General features: G+C 50.3%; 1 protein-coding gene across 1 annotated transcript in view; it reads right to left on the reverse strand.

The window, feature by feature from the left end:
* The window catches only part of FOXO6 (forkhead box O6), a 123,223-nt gene extending 119,676 nt beyond the window's left edge, over positions 1-3,547 (reverse strand). Inside the window, exon 1 of the mRNA XM_083750787.1 lies at positions 1,949-3,547. Coding sequence (XP_083606913.1) covers positions 1,949-2,422 — 474 coding nt within the window. The 5' untranslated portion in view covers positions 2,423-3,547. The remainder of the gene's footprint in view (positions 1-1,948) is intronic.
* Between the last annotated feature and the right edge of the window lie 16,248 nt (positions 3,548-19,795).

The raw sequence follows: 19,795 nt of genomic DNA on the forward strand, positions 1-19,795 counted from the left end.
GGGTGGCTGGAAAGCGGAAAGAAAATCAATTGGAACTGCCTCTCTTTTAAATCGGCCCCTTATGGTTCCCACATTACCTACGCTTTTCTGTCCCTTCCAGGTGTGGTCACCAACATGGGTGCAAGGTGTGTGCAAGCAACATCACTTTGGACGCACCCCATTTCTGCTGGGCTATAGCAGGATGGCTCTCACACTGAAGTGAAAAAGTAGACTTCTCACACCATACACACACAGAGAGAGACACTTTCCTTGTAAGCTCAGGGAGTGCAACACACCTCTACACTAAATCACAATAAGAGGGGAATCGATTACTCCTGACAGAAATATTTAACAATCCAAAGGCAACAGCCTGGGAGCTTAGCCACTACAGCCAATGCCAGAGGGGTGTGTGTCTGTTGAGAGACCAACAGATATATGAGAATGGAAAACCACTCTGCCCCACCAACTCTGTGCCACAAGGGTTAATTGCTTGTTAGTCCACATGTGCAGGAGAGCCTTTTCAAGCCCTCCTTCAAGGGAACACTTGCTTGTGGGCAGACTGCCTACCAGATGTTTAGGATTCTCAAAAAAGCACACACACAAACGATGCAGCACATTCTGCAAAATTTGCCATTTCATCCAAGACCTCAAAAGCAAACAAAAGCTTTAAAAAAACACACAAATACACCAAATCTTACTTTGACTCAATAAGGAGACGTGGGCAATGTATGGAGCGCCAAAGACAGGCAGAGTTTGCAGCTAACACATGTAGACAGTTTGATCGCACTTCCAGTTTATGAAGCCCAAGACCTCAAAATGGTCACGCATCCAGAGTTCAGTAACACTTGCCCAATGGCCCTGCCCACCAATGGCATTGCATGTGGCAAATTAGCTGAGGAAATCAGTTTTCTGGGCTTTTATTTTTTTTTTTTTTTTTGTATTATAAACCGCTCCAGCAATCTACACTGCATTCTATGGGGGGGGGGAGAGACCTTACAAAAATCACAAGCAGCTAACCCCACACACCCCACCAGCCAAACTGGAGGAGAAAGTCTGGCATGTCCTTTCCCCAACTGGCATCTCAATCAATGCCATCAGATGAAAAGTACAAAGCCACTTTTACCCACCTCAACACAATTTCTACCTTGTACCCGCCCTCCAAAGTCCTACTACCAGACAGGCAGCTGCAACTTAACTGCAACTTAAGAGGAGGGAGAGGAAGGGTGTCCACCTGGCCCCTTTGTTGATGCCACTGGGGCTGGTGGGGGGAAGAGTGAAGGAAATATGGTAGCTGGACCAGGCAGCTACTGCAAGATAATCTCTCCAAGCACCAATGCAAAAAGAGGGAAATATCTCAGGTCCACTCCACGAATACAGTATAAGCAACAGAGAAGAGCTCCTCTTCTCCAAGCTAGCTCTGATAAGGCTGCAAAAGCAACTTCTCTTCCCTCAATCCCAGAAGACACCAGAGCTGCTCTGCTGATCAAAGCTGCAAAAGGCTGGAGTGGCCTCGGGTAGACCCTCAGGAAACTTGGCCGGCTCCTTCCCCTTCCAGCTCTGCCCCTCTTGCTACAGGATTTCGGCGCCTGCAAACAAAGCTACACAGACTTTCACTCCCAAGTATTCACCACCACTCCTTCCCTAATCACTAACTCTGGTTAAAACCGCCACTTTCCAGGTAAGAATGTGCTAAGGGAGTTTAAAAGCAAACAAAAATCGTGGGTGATGGTGGTGGAAGATACACCACCATTTTAACACCCTTTAATTAACCTTCCCTGCTACACAGGGGTGGTTTAAGGCTGCTACCGGGCAACTAGAGTAGACCCCCATTAAGAGTCTACTACATCAACCCAAGGAGGCTCAGCACTAGTGAAACTTCCACTAGCGCCTCTTGAAAAACTAGGGCTCTAGTTTCTGCCGAGGGAGGCGAGAAGCGCAGGGTGAAGGAGGTGGAGAATCGCTCGGGTACCTTCCAACCAGCCGAACTGTTGCTGTCTCCTTTATCCTTAAAATAAGGGACGTATCTGACCATCCAGTCGTAGATCTGCGAGAGGGTGAGCCGCTTCTCCGGGGAGCTCTCGATCGCTTTGGTGATGAGATCCGCGTAAGAGAGGTTGCCCCAGGCGTTGCGCCGCGAGGTCTTCGCCTTGCGGAGCTGTCCAACGTCCGCGCCCAGCGAAGGCAGCGCCGGGGCGGCTTTGCCGCGCTCCGACGCCACTCCGGCGTTCTCGGCGCCTTCCGTTCCGCCGGCCAAGGGGTGCTTGGAGCCGCCGCCTCCTCCACCGCCGCCGCCACCACCACCAGCGCCGGCAGCCGCGGCTCCATCGTCCTCTTCTCCCGGGAAGTCGGGGTGAGGCAGCGGCCAGGTGCAGGAGCGAGGCCGGCTCTGGGGTTCAAAATCCGGGTCGATGTCAACCTGATGCGCTTGCAGCTTCTCATCCATGTTCCTCCCCCTCCCCCCCCAGAAGCCGCCTTTTCTTTCCTTCCCCCCCTTTTTTCCTTTATCCGGGGGGGGGGAGTCTCCTTTGTAAATTTCCAACGGAAGGATCGCAACAGCAAACGGCGCTTTTAGGAAGCGAAGGTCCAAGGCAGCAGCATCGCACCAAAGTGGGTCGGGGAGAACGAGCGAGAGAAGGAGGGGAGAGAACGAGCGAGGGGGGCGGGATATGGAGACGCTGCCTCGCAGGGTTTGGGGAGGAAGGTGCGTCGGGGGAGCGGTGGCGGGGAAGGGGGGGAGGAAGGCAAGAGAGAGAGGCTCGAGTCCAGCGCAAGGGAGGTTCAGCTGGAAGGGCAAGGAGCGGCGAAGGCGGCTGCTTCCTCCATCAAGCCCGGCGAGCGAGAGACAGAGCAGGGAGGGGGCCGCCCGTTCAAGCAACAGATGAGCAGGAGGAGCGCGCCGGGCGCAGGAGGAGCGGCGTGCGCTTTCGAGGGAGAAGGGCTTCCTCGGGCGATGCGGAGCTTCCAAGGCCCCTCGCGTGAGTCCAGGCGAGTTCAGTTCCTCCGGGCTCCAGCGAGGAGCGAATTAATCCCAGGAAGAGCGTCCAGGCGCAGCGGGAACCCGGCGCTAAAGGGCCCGGAGGTGGCGATGGAGACGCGCGGCTGGCGCTGGCATGATCGCCCTCCTCTCTTCTCGCGCTCTCCACGCCGCCGGCACGCACCTGAGGCAGAGGCTGGGCTGCTCAGCCGGCGGCCAGGCAGGTAGCGCGCGCGCGCTTCTCTCGCGCTCTTCCACACACCTAGCACCTGCTGCTGCTGCCCTCGGCGCGGCAGCCCCCTCTGCTCGCCGCCGTCTCCGTCTTGTCGGTCACCTCGTCCTCCTGCCGCTGCTTCTGCTGCTGTTCCTTCTGCTGCTGCGCTCGTGCCGCCCCGAGCGGGCGCCGCCTCTCTCTGGGGACCCGGCGGGATGGCAACATGCTTAGGAGGAGGAGGAGGAGGAGGAAACGGCGGCGGCAGCGGCGGCCGCCACTCTCTGCCTCGCTGCCCTCTCGTCACCCAGCCCCGCGAGCGAAGAGCGACTGACACACGCGCGCGCGCTCGCACACAGACCCACACACAGTGAGAGAGAGAGGGGGGGGGGAGAGCCCGCCAGCCGAGCCGGCTGCACCTCAGGGAGGGGGTGGGCGGGGAGGGAGGAGGAGGGGCCGGCGAGCGGAGGGGGGAAGAGGGCGGGGCCTCGGGCAGCACCTTACACGAGAGGAGGAGGAGCAGCGCGCCAACCGGGCTTGCCTTGCCTTCCCGCCTGGCTGGCTGCACGCAGAGTCTCGTCGGCTCTCTGCCCGGCTGCACAAGTCTGGACGCTCCAGCCAAACCACATGATCACAACACGAGCGGGCGCCGGGCTTCCCCCTTCGCTGCCGTCGCGCGAGCTTCAGAGCGGGGGGCGACGCCACGGACCGACGGCACCTTGGCAGCGCTCAGGCCCGCTCAGGACTTCGCCTTGCCCAGTCCTAGCACGTCCCGCTTCTTCGCCGAAGGTCCCTCTCGCGCGCGCCACACTTCTCGCAAGCAGGAGTGCTGGCATTTCTGAACCTCCTCCGGGCTTCCCTTCCCCTGCTCGGGGCCTCCTCACGGCATTTTACCGCCAGAGGCACAAATGGTGTATCCCCATCCTCCCCAACCAAATTCTAGCAATCATGGCTGGTCGGGTAAGTTTGGTCCCCGAGGTAGAAAGTCCCACAAGCACCTCTCCGTTCCCCACCACCCTGGCGATACATTTACAATTATGTATTTACTATTATTATTATTATTATTATTATTACTACTACTACTACTACTACTATTATTACTATTTGCTGCCATATCAGATCACCCTAAGACAGGTGGGACTGCCTTCTTCTTTCCCTGCCACTACCTTAGCAGTACGTGTACTGTTGTTGTTTGTTTCAGGTTGTCCTAAACGATCAGCTGGCTGAGGCAGCCACTTCAATCCGCCTAACGGTAGGGCCGGCCCTGCTCAGCGCTTCGCTACCTGGGCACGGGCAGCCTGTCCGCACCTCTCCTCTCCCAGACCTCGCAGACACCTTTGCAGCGCAGAGCTGCCCCTCCGCCTGCTAGTTCGCCCCACTTATTCCAAAGGGTTCATTAAACCTTTTCGGCGCTTCTACGCCTCTCCAAGCACTTTCCGCGTTTTTTTCAGAATCACCAGGCGCTGTGGAACCCTTATCTTCCACGCGCCCCACCGCAGCAATGCGATTAAATCCTTCGCGCAGCGCACGTACCCAGCGGTGCTTCCTCCCCCTGCAAGTTCAGGGGAAGCCCCAGCCCAGCTCCTTCCCTCCCGCCTGCCTTCCTCCCCCTCCTGTGGTTGGTTAGTCGGGTGTTTGGGGTTGTGTGTTTTTTTCCTCTCATTCCAGATTGTTACACTGACCTGACCCGAGTGCCGCCTCCTGATTGGAAGGGACGCGGCACAAGCCCAAACCCCAGCGCTCTCCCCATTGGCTCGTTCCCAGCCGGCGTTCTAAAAGGGGCAGGGAAAGGCGGGTTTGGCGGGCGGAGGGAACCCTCCCTCGCGTGACGTACAGCGCTTCTTGATTTACCCGCGGGTAACCCGGGGCAACGAAGCTCACAGGCCGGGCAGCCTCCAGCTAGGCCACGCCCATTCGCCTTCGCGCAACGCCCCGCCCCCTTTGCTACAGGATCTTCGTCCAGCCCCCTTGCAAACTTCCAAAGAACAATAAGGCACCTAGGCTGAGGCTACGCCCACTCCCTCAAGTCGCACCCTCTAAAATATGTCTCTTCCTTGAGCCCCCATTCATCTTCTCCGACCCTGATCCCGGTTTGCGCTTCTCGCTCAGCGGAAATTCCAGATCCTATTTGCATTTCCCAGAAGCAAGTCGCACTTATTTCAATGCAAATCAAATCCAAAAGGATGGCACTCCAAAAGCAATAACTGCCAATAAAAATGACTGGCTAGATCTCTGGTGACGCACAGTGACCTTTGGCTTGCTTAATCTGGAGCATCTACCTCACCTCACAATATACCCCATTAGTGCATGCTGAGGGTTAAAAGGATGAGTTGTTTTTCTCCCCACTTTTGCTTATGAGTGAAATGAAAATGCAACGTTATTGTTTGTTTTCATCATTACCTGTAGAGAGAAAAGCAAGGAGAAGCAATCCTTTCAAAATAATCTCTAGTGGACAAGGGAATGTTGTGCAACCTCTCTTGGCCTCCTCACCTCTCGGGGGATGGAGGCAAAGAAGAGTTTGCCAGCTGCTTTACACAGCTGGCTACTTGGGGAGCAACAACCCATATGGAGAGAGCAGAAGTATTCAAAGCCCCCATTGCTTTGAGTCTCCAATCCACTCTAGAATCTTCTGTTATTATGCCTGTAGAGTCACATTATCGCAAAACAACAAATATATAGATTATTATCACAACTAAAACGCCACTGAGATTTAGCCAGAAGGCCCTCCCTTTGATGAGAGTTGTTTAATAAAGCCTTCCTGGTGAATAAATGGTGTTTGTGTCCTCCAAATTTGGCAGTCGTTCCCACCCTTGTATATCAGTGTGGGCACTTTTCCCCTTTCCTTTTTTTAACAAAACAAATTTCCAGGTAAAACATACATATTATTACGTAATACATATATTGTGCATTTTATTTTCTTGTTTCCAGAGGAGTAGAAGTATTAAGCCCTTTGCAGCAGAAATAACAGCAGGGCGGCAAATTTTAAAGATTCATGATAAATTTAAAAGAGAAACCAAAATTAAAATACCCTCATTTTTGTTTATATTTAAGCTGTGTGTGAATGAGAAAACCCTCATGTTGTTTGCACTGAAAAATACACCATTATGTGTAGACTGCATTGCAATCTACTGTATATGTGTGTGTGTATACTAAATTAGAAGATTAATTAGTTAGCCATTAAGGTGCTACAAGTCACTTTATTGTATGTTGTGCTGTTCAAACAAGTGCTTCCAAGTCATATTGGGCTTTGTCCTGGGAGGCACCATATCCATTCATTAAGTAAATAAAGAGAAGCTTTAAAAAGCAACAACAAATAATTCAATAAAATATCACAAAAATCCATAATAATAAAAAATTGCCCAACAAGAATCAATGTAGGTAAGCAAAATATTGTCAATAGAATACTACTAAATGCCTTTGAGGGGGATGAGTCTGGCACTTAAACAACCTGATTCCAGTTCAGTTTAGCTAGGAAAGAAAACCTAGCAAAGCAGATCCCCTATGGTATAACTCCCTTTGGTGGCAACCAGGCACCAGAGGCAAGCCCATTGAAAAACAGCACCCATAGGAAATAAAGACCTTACAGTTCCCAAGGAGGTGAGGCTTCCTCTTGCTCTGCTGCTGATGTTACAGAGCCCCAGACTCTGGAAGAGACCATAGTTCAGTTGCAGAACGAGTGCTTTGCATGCAGAAAGGCTCATTTCCTGGCACCACCAATTAAAAGAACCAGGTAGCAGGTGGTGGGTATAACTCTTCTCTTCCTAAGACCCTGGAGAGCTGCTGCCAGTCATGGTAGGCACTTGTTGTTGTTGTTGTTTAGTCGTTTAGTCGTGTCCGACTCTTCATGACCCCATGGACCAGAGCATGCCAGGCACTCCTGTCTTCCACTGCCTCCCGCAGTTTGGTCAAACTCATGCTGGTAGCTTCGAGAACACTGTCCAGCCATCTCGTTCTCTGTCATCCCCTTCTCCTTGTGCCCTCCATCTTTCCCAACATCAGGGTCTTTTCCAGGGAGTCTTCTCTTCTCATGAGGTGGCCAAAGTATTAGAGCCTCAGCTTCATGATCTGTCCTTCCAGTGAGCACTCAGGGCTGATTTCCCTCAGAATGGATACGTTTGATCTTCTTGCAGTCCATGGGACTCCCAAGAGTCTCCTCCAGCACCATAATTCAAAAGCATCAATTCTTCAGCCATCTATATGGTCCAGCTCTCACTTCCATACATCACTACTGGGAAAACCATAGCTTTAACTATACATTGCAGGAATATAAATGGACCTGGTGCAAGACAGCTGCCTGCCTTCCTACAACTCATCAGCAATGGTGGCACAGCAGGTCCATGGAAGGACGTGAGCAGCCGGGTACATTTGCCCCGGGCCTTGGAGGGCTAAGCCAGCTGGGATGTGGGGGTCTGCTGGACTTACGTTGTCATGCCAAGAATAAGACGCCTGCCTCTGGCCTCTGCATGGACCTGGGTGGCAGCAAAGGAATGGGGAATCATTGGATCTTGTATCAAATCTACACTTCCAAGTGTCATAAGAAAGCTGCAGAGATAGTGCAGGATAGTGCGCACCCTGGAAATTTTCTCTTTCAGCTTCTGCCTTCTGGAAGAAAGTACAGGGTTATAAAGACTAGGACTAGCTGCCTGAGAAACAGTTTCTATCCAAATGCAATTTTGGTTTTAAATGCAGTGTAAGGTAGTCTCTATGGGAGTATATTGTAGTTAATTATGGGGTATCAGAGTTTTTAGGGGGCTAACCAGGCTGAGATAGTTTTTGTTGGTTTTTGAATGTCTAATGTAGATTTTTTTCAATTTCATTGTTCTGTATGGGACAATGACAATAAAGATTATCGTATCGGGAAGCAAAGATGTCACCTAGCCTTCAGCCCTGGTGTCTGGGCTGTGCAAGTGGGGCCAGGAGCAAAATGAAGCACCACCTGGAAGTCAGTTGCAACCTGACTTCATTGCATCCCTGAGGTTTTCCTTGATCTATGCCAGCGTGTGCAAGATAAGAGCCTCGGCCAAGATTCTCAATGGTGTGTGTGTGTCAGTGTAACCGTAACCGTAACCAAATACCTCCACCCCCAAATTTCCCAGGGTTGGACATGACTCTTGCAGCACTCCCAGGCTGCATCTGCATGACGCTCCTAGGTAGTGGCAGCCACGCTCTGCAAAGGGAGCAGGCTATAGTTGGAGAGGTTTCAGTTATCTTTGGCTGATGAGTGAGAGGTTGGTCTTCCTTTGGCACAGCCAGAGGGGTGAGCCCCGCCAGGTGTGAAAGGTGCATTCTTTGTACATGTCATCTCAGCTGTTTACAGCAACCCAACTCCAGCTCCTTTGTGTGCTGCTGAGCAGGTTGGGCTGAGGACACAGAGGGAGTGTCAGCTCTTTTGAATGCAGAGCACCTGGGCTGGAAGATGGCCAACTTGCCTTCTGAGCTGAGGCCTCTTCCAGTTCAGCCAAGCAAAATGAGCCAAGGCATGCTAGACCCATGCGGTTAAGCACCACCGATATGTGTGTGTACACACACACACACACCAAATGTGGCAGGTTAAGAGAAAAGAGGGAGTCCTAGGCTACTGCCTAGTACAGAAGCCATCAACAATCTGTTATGATTAGCACTATCTGGTCAGGAGCATCCCAGAGATTTCAGGGCTCAAAACTGAGAAATAGGGCTGGCCCTGATGATGTCACAGGACAGGCCCTGGAGACAGAGGTTAATTGGGAGAGGGATGCACCCCCACCATGCCAAATGTCTGTGCTACAATTTGCAGCCAGTTCCTGCTGAACTGAAGCTGGCAAACTGCACACACAGTCTTCTCTCGTTTTTAATTAAAGACACTCTCACCCACCTGGAGATTCAAGCCCTTCACCTGTCACCTGGAGGGGCCAGGCAAGCCTGGAGACTTGTAGGTCAGACCTAGACATCAGGCAACCCTTGTTATGATTCTGATCTTAGCAGCAGCCAGGATTTGGATGTGGAGGACTGCTGTGTAGCTAGGTGAAAATGTGGCAGTGGGAGTCCTTCCACAGGGGAACTGGGCAATGCTCTCCTGAATGTGCTCCCTGGCTGTTCCCATCCCTCACCCTCCACACTGTCCTTTTATTTCAGATCCCAGCTGAGGGGAAATAAATTAAAGGTGCCAGGAAGGTGATTGCACTTGAAATACTCTGCACAGTTCTGGTCAAAAAGGATACTGTTGAGATGGAAAATGTGCAAGAAAGGGTGTAGAGTGTCGCCTTGGAGGGTTGCATTTGGGGCTTTTTAGGAGAGTAAAGGGGACATGGCAGAGGTTTATAAAATTATGCATGATCTTCTAGCGAGAGAAGATACTGAGGGGTGTTTTCCTCTCTCTCATAATACTGTAGAACATCAGGGGCGGCCAATGAAGGAGAACGTTGACAATTCAGGGCAGATAAAATAGTTCTCTGGGAAGAGAGTTTAGCAATTAAATCACTCTGAGAATTGCAGCTCTGTGCGGGGAACAGGAGTCTCCTAACAACTCTCATCACCCTTAACAAACTACAGTTCCCAGGATACTGCTTTAAATGTATAGTGCCAGAGTTAAACAAGTGCAACCTGCAACAAAATGTTGCAACGTGACGTTATCCTCTGGGAGATGCCTTTATTTCCCCTTTTTGCAGCAGCTGTTATCCCTTTCCCAAAATACTTCTGGGCAACTGGGATATTCTGGGAAGATAAAACAGCAATCACCTCCTGCTATCACTCCTTTTCACAAATGGCAGCCAGAGAAAGAAAAGGTTCAAATGCGGAAGAAAGATAACAAACCAAGGTAGCAAAACGGATGGCATTTAAATCGGCACAGGGAGCATGCCTCAGCCCAAGCACCACATTTCTTTCTGGGCAAACTTCCAGGGGCTGCAAGCCAGAGGCGAGCGAAACCCGGGGCAAAAGTGAGCAGAGCAATTGATCTAAACGATGCCTTTGTGCAGGAGGCTGACTTCTGCACATGCTCTCACACTCCTCTCTATCCTCTACCCAAGCAAACAAGAAGCATGACCAGAGTTCATAGACACATTCCAACCAGGCAAAAATGTCTGGAGTGCAAAGGAGGGTCAATGAGGGGTGTCCCTTGGGGGGGGCGGTGAAATCTACAGGCCAGATTTACCCCCTGGTCCGGAGGTTCCTCACCCCTGATTTTAATGAGATCCTAATGAGATGAAGTGGGACGCGGGTGGCACTGTGGGTTAAACCACAGAGCCTAGGACTTGCCAATCAGAAGATCAGCGGTTTGAATCCCCATGACGGAGTGTGCTCCCGTTGCTCTGTCCGAGCTCCAGCCAACCTAGCAGTTCGAAAGCATGAAGTGCAAGTAGATAAATAGGTACTGCTCTGGCGGGAAGGTAAATAGCATTTCCGTGCACTGCTCTGGTTTCGCCAGAAGCGGCTTAGTCATGCTGGCCACATGATTCGGAGGCTGTACGCCGGCTCCCTTGGCCAATAAAGCAAGATGAGCGCCACAACCCCAGAGTCGGTCACGACTGGACCTAATGGTCAGGGGTCCCTTTACTTAATGAGATGAATGCAAGTTTTACAAACGACTAACAAAAGAAGGGGAGTACCAAAGTGGGGCAGGCAGCAGGCAGGGAGAACAGACAAACTCATGGAGGAGAGGACATTCAATAGCTCCTTGCCATGGTGACTATTGCCTCTGCCTCTACATTTGGAGATAGCGATGCTTCTGAGTGCCAGTTGATGGAAGCCACAGGAAAGGAGAGTGCTCTTGCGCTCAGGTCCTGCTTGTGGCATCTGGTTGGCCAGTGTGAGAACAGGCAGCTGGACTAGGTGGGCCACTGGTCTGATCTTGCAGGCTCTTAGATGGGGCCTGAGAGAAATTCAAACAGGTGGGTTTCTCCATCTCTAGCTCTGTCTAGCCAACCCTTCCCTGCCTCTCCCCCCCCCCACCCCGTGGCCTCGCTTTGCCCACGCTCCACCGGATGGCACAGCAGGCTCTCCCCTATAATTGGGCTGGTCACTCCCTGATGATCTCACTGCCCTGCTATGCCATTGGGATTAAGTCAGACACCTGCCATCTCGGCCAAGGGTGTAATTACCAGCCTTGCTCTGGGAGCTTGGAAGAGAAGGTGGCAGCCAGTTAGTGGGCGAGGCTGCAGCATGTACGGGAGGCGTGCCGGCATTTGTTCTCTTTGCGAAAATCGCAGGCCCTCAAATGCTTGGTTAAGGGGTAGGGGTGGGGCAGATGACTGCTTCCTTTCATAGCCATGTGAATGTTGTGCTGGGGGCAATTTTGTTTCCTAATGGTGGTTCGTATTTCTTAAGAGGTATGAGGCTTGCAAGTCGCTCACCAGCAACTTCCCCAAAGCACACTCTTGTCTGCAGCTACCCCAGATCCTGTGGCATACAGGGGTAGCCAATGCCGTGCCCTGCAAATGTTTCTGGATTCCAACTGCCATTAGCCCTAGCAAACACAACTTGCGGTCAGCAATGACTGGAGCAGTAGTTCAAAAACAAAGTGGCACGCTGGCTATCCCTGGGTCAGACCGATGTCAGTCTAGGACTGGGTTCAAATCTCCACTCATCCCTAAAGCTCACACTGGTCAGCTTTGGGCCAGTTGCCATCTCTCAGCCTTACCAATTTTGCTGTGAAGATCAGTAACGGGGAAGAACTGCACCCAGAAGCGGATTTAGGGCAGCGTGACTGTTTCTGCGATACTGGACACTGAGCCTAGGGGGTGCCGCAAAGAGACCACAACAATGACATTGTGAAACGAGTAGAATGGAAAGCGAGAGGCAGGGAATTGTGGCCCTGTGCAGGGTGCTGCTGAAATTTGGAAGACCAAATCTGCCCCTGTGGCACCCCATGACTTACAGGAAGGTCATGGCAAGAGGGAGACCATCCTGGCCCCACCCACAAGCCAGTGAAGGAGCAGCTGTTCCAGTGCTAGCTTTCCTCTCCCCTCCCCAGTCCTTTTTCCTTTTCTGCTGCATCTGGTAGTTTATGAGCCTGCAGCAGTGGCAGACTTTGGGCTTTAAAATTCCAGCAGTGCCCTGTGCAATGCCAAAATTCGGCACCCCTGCCCGCCTTTCGCCTTCCATTGTTTGTCATCATTGCAGCGCCCCCCTGCGGTGCCCTCTCAGCAGGCAAACCAGTTGCGCTCCCCTAAATTGGCCTCTGCCTGCAGGTAGGGGCTGTCTTAGCAATCAGTGCAGCTCCAGTTCTCAAAAGTTGCCCTGGCTGCCTACATGCTGCTGGGTCAGATTCCTGTATTAATTTACAAAGCCATAGCAACTTGGGTGCAGGATACCTTAATTCCTGGTTCCTTATATCCCTGCTCAATTGCTCATTTCCTGGGGGGAGTCACTGGCAGTGATCTCCCGTGACCTGGATGCACAGCTCATATCCACCAGGAGCCATGCGTTCAGTACTGTGGGTCCAATTGTGTGGACCCCCCCCCCCCTTCCAGCTGAAATCAGACAGCTCCACCACACCTGCTGAAGGTCTGACACCAATGAAGACTTAAAAAACAACAACTGCAGGTGCTTTTGCCTAATATGCACAGCTTTGCAAGCAACCTCTCCTAGTATAATGCATTGTGGTGTGTGATTTTCAGTATTATATATGCCTTTATGCACAGTGTGCCCTCATATATACAGTTTTGTACAGACTGCTTGGCCAGAGAACTGCAGGTTAAAGGCGTATGTGGAAGAGCAGCTGCTTTCACATTCAGAAAGACCCAGTTTCAGTCCTTGGGTATCCTGGAGAATTTCTGAATGTCCAGAGAGCTGCTGCCCGTCAGCAAAGAGAATTTTGAGATGGGTGGAACTGGTGATCTGCCTTGGTAGAAGGCTCCTTCCTGTGTTCTGAGTCTAGTTTTAGGAGTTAGCGCTTGTTGGACACACACTGGACGAACAAAGCAAAATGAGAGTTCCTAATGTCCCAGTTAAGCAACAGAGAGATTGATATCCATTGTTGTTCAGCTAAACCACTTTCTTGGGAGGAGCCCCATTAAAGTAATCACTCTCATTTAGAGATTAAGTAGCTGCTGGAGGCTGTGTGATGATTTTGCACAGGTGGCACAGAGCAGCCTCTGGTAGCCTGATGCCAAACATTGACAGAAGAGAGAGAGAGAGAGAGAGCGCTATGCCACTGTCGGAGCTGGCATCAGGGTTTGGCATCCTCGACCAGCTGCCAAGCCCCAGTTTCCTGGAAGCGCCTTTGGCTACCAGGAGGTGCAGTTCTTCCTCATTGCCACTACTACTTCCCCATGTGGGTCCTCCATAGCTGGATCTCTGGCCAAGTGAGTTGACCAGGGCTGCTCTCCAGATGTTGGACCTCAACATCTCTCTGACTATTTACAGGGTTTGCTGCCCCTGGAGTCGATGGTGACATTGGTGGGGAAGTGATGAGGGTGAGTGCTAAAGGGAGATGCACCACAGCCAAATACTGGCCGGTATGGCTCTGCAGCGGTAGCAAGGAGGATGCATGGATTCCCAGGGGTTGTGCAAGTACATACAGGAGGTATCTTTACAGTTAGGGAGGAGGGTGACCCTCTTGGGCATATTCTAGGCCAGGGTGAGGGGGCTTCCTTTAATCCTGAGAGCCACATGCCTTCATTAGCAAACTGCCATGGGCTGCATGCCAGCAGCAGGCAGGCCACAGCCAAAACGGGATGGGTCAATGGATGTCGTGACTCCCACACTTCTACAGTAAGCTGCATTTCAGCCATGCAAAATCCAGATGCCCACATATCTCCATCCAGGCAAGCTGGAGGCATGATCACAGTCCAGGACATCTCCCAGCCAGACAAAAGCACTCGAGCACACAGAGCAAGGCCAATGGTGTGCATGGTCTGGGGTGAGGGGGAGTGACCTGAAGTGACTTCTCAAGGGCCAGATAGAGAAGCCTAGAAGGTCATATTTGGCTCAGAGACTTGAGGTTCCCAACCATTAAAAGGTAAAGGGACCCCTGACCATTAGGTCCAGTCGCGGCCAACTCTGGGGTTGCGGCGCTCATCTTGCTTTATTGGCCGAGGGAGCCGGCGTACAGCTTCCGGGTCATGTGGCCAGCATGACTAAGTCGCTTCTGGAGAACCAGAGCAGTGCACGGAAATGCTGTTTACCTTCCCGCCAGAGCGGTACCTATTTATCTACTTGCACTTTAATGTGCTTCCGAACTGCTAAGTTGGCAGGAGCAGGGACCGAGCAAGGGGAGCTCACCCCATCGTGGGGATTCGAACCGCCGACTTTCTGATCTGCAAGTCCTGAGCTCTGGGGTTTAACCTACAGCGCCACCTGCATCCCAACCATTAGACTCATGGAATTAATGCCCATAACTAAGTCAGATCCATTAAGTTCAATGGGTCTGCTTTAAGTAATATTTGTGCTTTTCTGGATTTATAAGAGAGGAGATTAGGAAGAACTTTCTGATAGCTTCAGAGGCTTTCACCATGGAATGCACTCCCTTGGAAGGTGGTGGACTCTCCTTCCTTGGAGGCTTTCTAAACAGAGGTTGGATCAGTGTCAGAAATTTTTTAGCTGTGATTCCTGCATTGCAGGACAAAAAATTAGATGCCCCTGGGGGTCCCTTCCAACTCTACAGTTCTATGATCTCAGAGAATAATGCTACCATTCTGTTCGTGTTTACCTCGGAGAATGGGCCGCTGAACCCAGTGAGAGTTGCTTCAGTAAGATAACAGTGTTATCAGTGACCAGGATTGCTCTGAGGAACTTGGGCAAATTCCTAATCTGAGTGACTGCACAGTCCTGTGGCTGGCCTGTTGTTGTGTATTAGCTGTGGAGAAAGATGGCCCCAGTTCCCTAGAGCCGACCGCCCAGCCAAGCGCGACTCAACAAGAAACCTATACCGGTGTCAGAGAGGGGAAATGTAGAAATGTTCCGACCTTTGAGCATAAGATAGCACCTCTCGCAAATGTGAATCTGACAGCGTCAGTGTTTGTTTTTGTTTTCCCCAAGACATTTTCATCTGGGGACAGGATCTGTCATGAGCCTCAGATTCTGGGAAATTGCATTCCGCGAAGGTGTGGCACAACGCCCTTCCTAGCTCTCCAGAATTTTATTTTGGGTGAGGTACCAACATATTTTTTTTCGTTTTTGTTTTTTTGCTTAAAAAAAAAACCTCCTTTTCCTGCGTGAAGCAGCAAGGCGATGATGCTAATCAACACTTCAATTTATCACATGGAAGTGCCTGCTTTGGGGAAAGAAGACTTGCACCTTGGAAATGGTTGGAGTGGGGTTTTTTTGGGGGGGGAACTGCCACCTTTCAGTTGCAAGGAACTTTAAAATCCATCACAGAGGGAATCAGAAAAATATAAGAACTTTCTATCAAACCAAACTGGCCCAAGGTTAGAAAACAGCAGCTGCCAACTTAGTACCCATTCCTAAAAATGTGTGAGGTGGGTCTAGGAGCCACCATTTTTTATTTCCCACAATGCCCCTGACATGATGTCACTCTGGGGCATTGTGGGTCATTAAGGTGGCAGCCTCCATCTGCTGGAGGGCACTATGCCAAGGGCTCCCATATAGATAACAAGCCCACTAAACTAATCTCCATAAAATGAATGTGATAAAGTTATAAAGCGCACTGCACCATGGGCTGACAGTGTCCTTTTGCCCTGGCAGCAGAGCAACCAATATCTGCACATCATCAGAGAGAGAGGTGTTGGACCAGAGTTTTTCACACAGGGGAGCATGCAAAAACCAAAAAACATCATCCCCACTAGCAGAAGTGGTACAGCCCATTCTGCCACCTTATTCCCTGGGGACTGCAAGACAGCCAGCAAACAGGCAGGGGTGTGTGCAGAGCTAAGTAATTACAGAGCAGGTTGCAACCCTGTTGATTTCAAGGTGAATCCACAGCACTGCTTTTTCCTTCTTCCGTGCAATTATCGCTCTGCAAACTCTAGCTTTCTGCTCAAAGTAGATAATGATGGAACTGTGTGATTTGCACACTTCGCATAATTTAACCCATTACAACAAACCTGCAAGGTAGGCCTATAATAACATCATTGCAGAGACAGAGGGATAATGGATTTACCCATTGAATTTGGGGATGAGTGATTATTCCCTTCATTTCCAGTATTACATCAGTGAGTGCCATTGCTTATGTAGCCCAAATGACCCCACCTGTGCACTAGAAGCAGATATCAGTAGGCTGTAGAGAGAGCTTCAGGGTTAGTAGAAATGTATGATCATTTTAAAGGAGAATAAACCCAAAGTGGGGAGGATGAGAATCTGCAAAAAAAGCCCATTGAGGACTGGACATGGTTAGTGGCTGGCCACAAAATGCTGACCAGCTGTTGGAATGCAGGAAACAGAAGAGGGGAAATGGAATGGAGTATGCAGTGGAGGGTATGGCGGGCTGGCACCCTAAACAGGAGCACTCTACATGCCACATTTTTACAAAATGTTTTTAATTTTTGCTGGTCTCCAGTTGTCATTTGCAATTCATAGTTCTTGTTCCTGGCTGTATCAGTGCTAGAGCACATACCCCGAAGGCAGAAGACCGCACATTCAAGCTCCATCTGCACAATGCAACATCATACCACTTTAAACAGCCACGGCTCCCCCCACAAAAAAGACAGTCAGGGGAACTGCAGTTCATTAAGAGTGCTGACACTTGCATTCCATCCAACATTCCTGGGGCCAAAATTGCGACACTCCTTTTTCGGTCCTGTGCTCTCGCGCATGCGTGAGAACGCGAGACCTGAAGACGCTTCTTCCAGTGCTCTGGTGCAACACAACTGACTCACTCCAGAGTGCCAGACCAATCAGAAGCCAGGATTGGTTGGCTTCTGGGATTCTGGGATGTCCCGCTTAAAATGGGACAGTTGAGGGGTATGCAGTTGTTAGAATACCCCCTTTCAGAGCTACCATTTCCAGGGTGGTTTAATAGTCAATCTTTCTTCCCATGGAATTCTGGGAATGGTAAAAGGTAAAGGTAAAGGGCTCCTGGACGGTTAAGTCCAGTCAAAGGCGACTATGAGGTTGCCGTACTCATCTCACTTCAGGCTGAGGGAGCCGGTGTTTGTCCACAGACAGCTTTCCGGATCATGTGGCCAACATGACTAAACCACTTCTGGCACAATGGGACACCATGACAGAAACCAGAGTGCACAAAGCACTCTTTAGCTTCCTGCCGGAGTGGTACCTATTTATCTACTTGCACTGGCATGCTTTCGAACTGCTAGGTTGTCAGGAGCTGGGACAGAGCAACGGGAGCTCACCCCATCGTGGGGATTTGAACCACCGACCTTCTGATTGGCAAGCCCAAGAAGCTCAGTGGTTTAGATCACAGCGCCACCTGCGTCCCTCTGGGAATATTTATTTATTTTATAAAATTATATATACTGCTTGATTGTAAGGGGAAACCTCCTAACTACTCTCAGGACCCTTCAGAAACTTCAGTTCCCAGGATCCTTTGGGGGAAACTATTACCATTTAAAGTGGTTTGATACCGTTTTAAATGTATAGTGCGGAAGGGGGCTTAATCTCTAACACCTCCAGGTCGAACTGGGATGGCAAACTACTCCTATCTGAGACCCTGGAGATCTCCTGTCAGTATCCTGCATTAGATGGCATGATGGTCTGATTCAATATAAGGCAGCTTCCTCTATTCTGCTGTTCTTAGCGATGATTATCCCAGATGTTGTTGCTTATTAGATTTACATGCTGCTGTTTCAATCAAATACACAATTTTGGATGATCTACAGATTCCATTTCTCTCACCTCTACATTTCTGTGACTCTCTAAAGGCATGCAAAGAAAGCTTATCTGGTTCCTCATTTATATGGGCATTTTATGCACGAAGGGGGAAAATAATAAGGCTGTTTTTTCCTCCCCCCCTCCTCCTCCCCCAGCTTCTTCTTCCAGCAAGTTTTCCTTTTTTATCAAGATGGCAAAACTTTCATCACTGAAAATGAATTAGGCACGGAGACACATTCAAATAACAGCACAATTTCCTTTGATCAAATCATGGAAAGGCGAAATAAGCCCGACATCAAAGGTATGTAAGGAAATGTATCCATTTTTGCTTCATGGTATGTTTTGATAATCAGGGAGGCTCTCCTCACCTAATCACCAGCCCATTTTGGGGTAGCAGGATAGAGCATATTCCGAAATAGGCTGGTCACTGAAGCAAGGCTCTTGCTTCTCACAGAGCTCCCCCTAGAGTATAGAGGTGGGATAACAGCCCAAAGGGTGAAACTGATTGAGTTGTTAAATAGGATAGCAAGGAGAAGGTTGGGTCTAGTCTAGTCTTCTCCTTAGCTGCTAGATTTCCACATACATGGAGATATTTCTTTTGTATTTTTACACCAAGGAAACACACCTGCTTCCCCTATAGGCTACAGTTTTAGGAGGAGCTTTACCATTTTATATTTCTGAGCTTCCCAGGACAAATTCCCGAGAGGAAGTGTAGTGTAGTGGTTAGAGCGTTGGACTAGAGAAGGGAAACCCCAGATTCAAGTCCTTGCTCAGCCATGCAGTTCCCACTTCGGGACCTTCAGTCAGCAACAAAGGCTGCAACTCTATTCCCTCTTACCTGGTAGTAAACCCCATTTAATTCCGTTGGAGTTGGCACGATTAGGATTCCAGCCTAACCTGTGAGATTGTTGCAAGAATAAAATGGGGAAAGGGAGGACCAGGTACATTGTTTTGAACTCCTTGGACAAAAGGTGGGATATTAATGTAAGTAATCGCAATAGCAAGAGTTGTGTGTCTTAGGTTGTCAATTACCACTCATCCCTTGGTATCAGTAGGTTGTTGCGGGAACAGATGAAGCTATGGCTCATCTAGCTGAGTATACCAAAGGCAGGGAACCTGCGGCTCTCCAGGTGTTGCTGGACTGCAACTCCCATCAACCCCAGCCAGTTTGGCCAACAGTCAGGGGTGATGGGAACTGTAATTCTGAAGGACCCCAGATTCCTCATACCTGCTCCACTCTAACTGAAAGGTAGCAGCCCTCAAAAGTCTGAGGCACAAGCTTTTCCCAGACCTTTCGAAGTAGAGCAATGCTGGGGATCGAACCCAAGACCTTCTGCCTGCCAAGCACATGCTCTTAAAGGAGCTACAGTCAAATCCAGTCATCACTCCAAGATGCACGTTAGTTTCTTGCACTGCTTCTACACAGATGATTTGGTCTAAGGATCCAACACAACAAATGCTCTTATTTTCCAGAAATGGAGAGAGGGTATGGAATTGCCCTAAGGTGACTATGGTGCAGGACATAACTCAGACAGAAGAGCATAGGACTCTGAATTTCAGGGTTGTGGGTTCAAATCTCGCATGGGGGGGGGGAAGCTCATGGCTTTGAGAAGGGAAAGAGTTAACCCGCATGTGTACATCTGAATGTGTACCCCCTTCAGAATGCTGGTGGGAAAATCTCCTTTCTAAACGTTGTCCTATATGACAAAACAGCAACTTTTGCAAGCAAGAATTTGGCACAGTAGTGAACCAGCTGGAACCCTTCTCCCTGATGTGCTTATCCCTCATTTTAATGGCATCACTCCAGGGCATTATGGGAAATTTTAAATCAGTGGTTAGGGAACCTTAGGTCAGGGGGCCAAATGCTCCTCTCTAGGGGTTTCCGTCTGGCCCTTGGAATTCTGCATAGGCCACACCCCTCTCTGCAG

The sequence above is a fragment of the Podarcis gaigeae genome, assembly GCF_964106915.1.
Source record: "Podarcis gaigeae genome assembly, chromosome: 8".
Lineage (NCBI taxonomy): Eukaryota > Metazoa > Chordata > Lepidosauria > Squamata > Lacertidae > Podarcis > Podarcis gaigeae.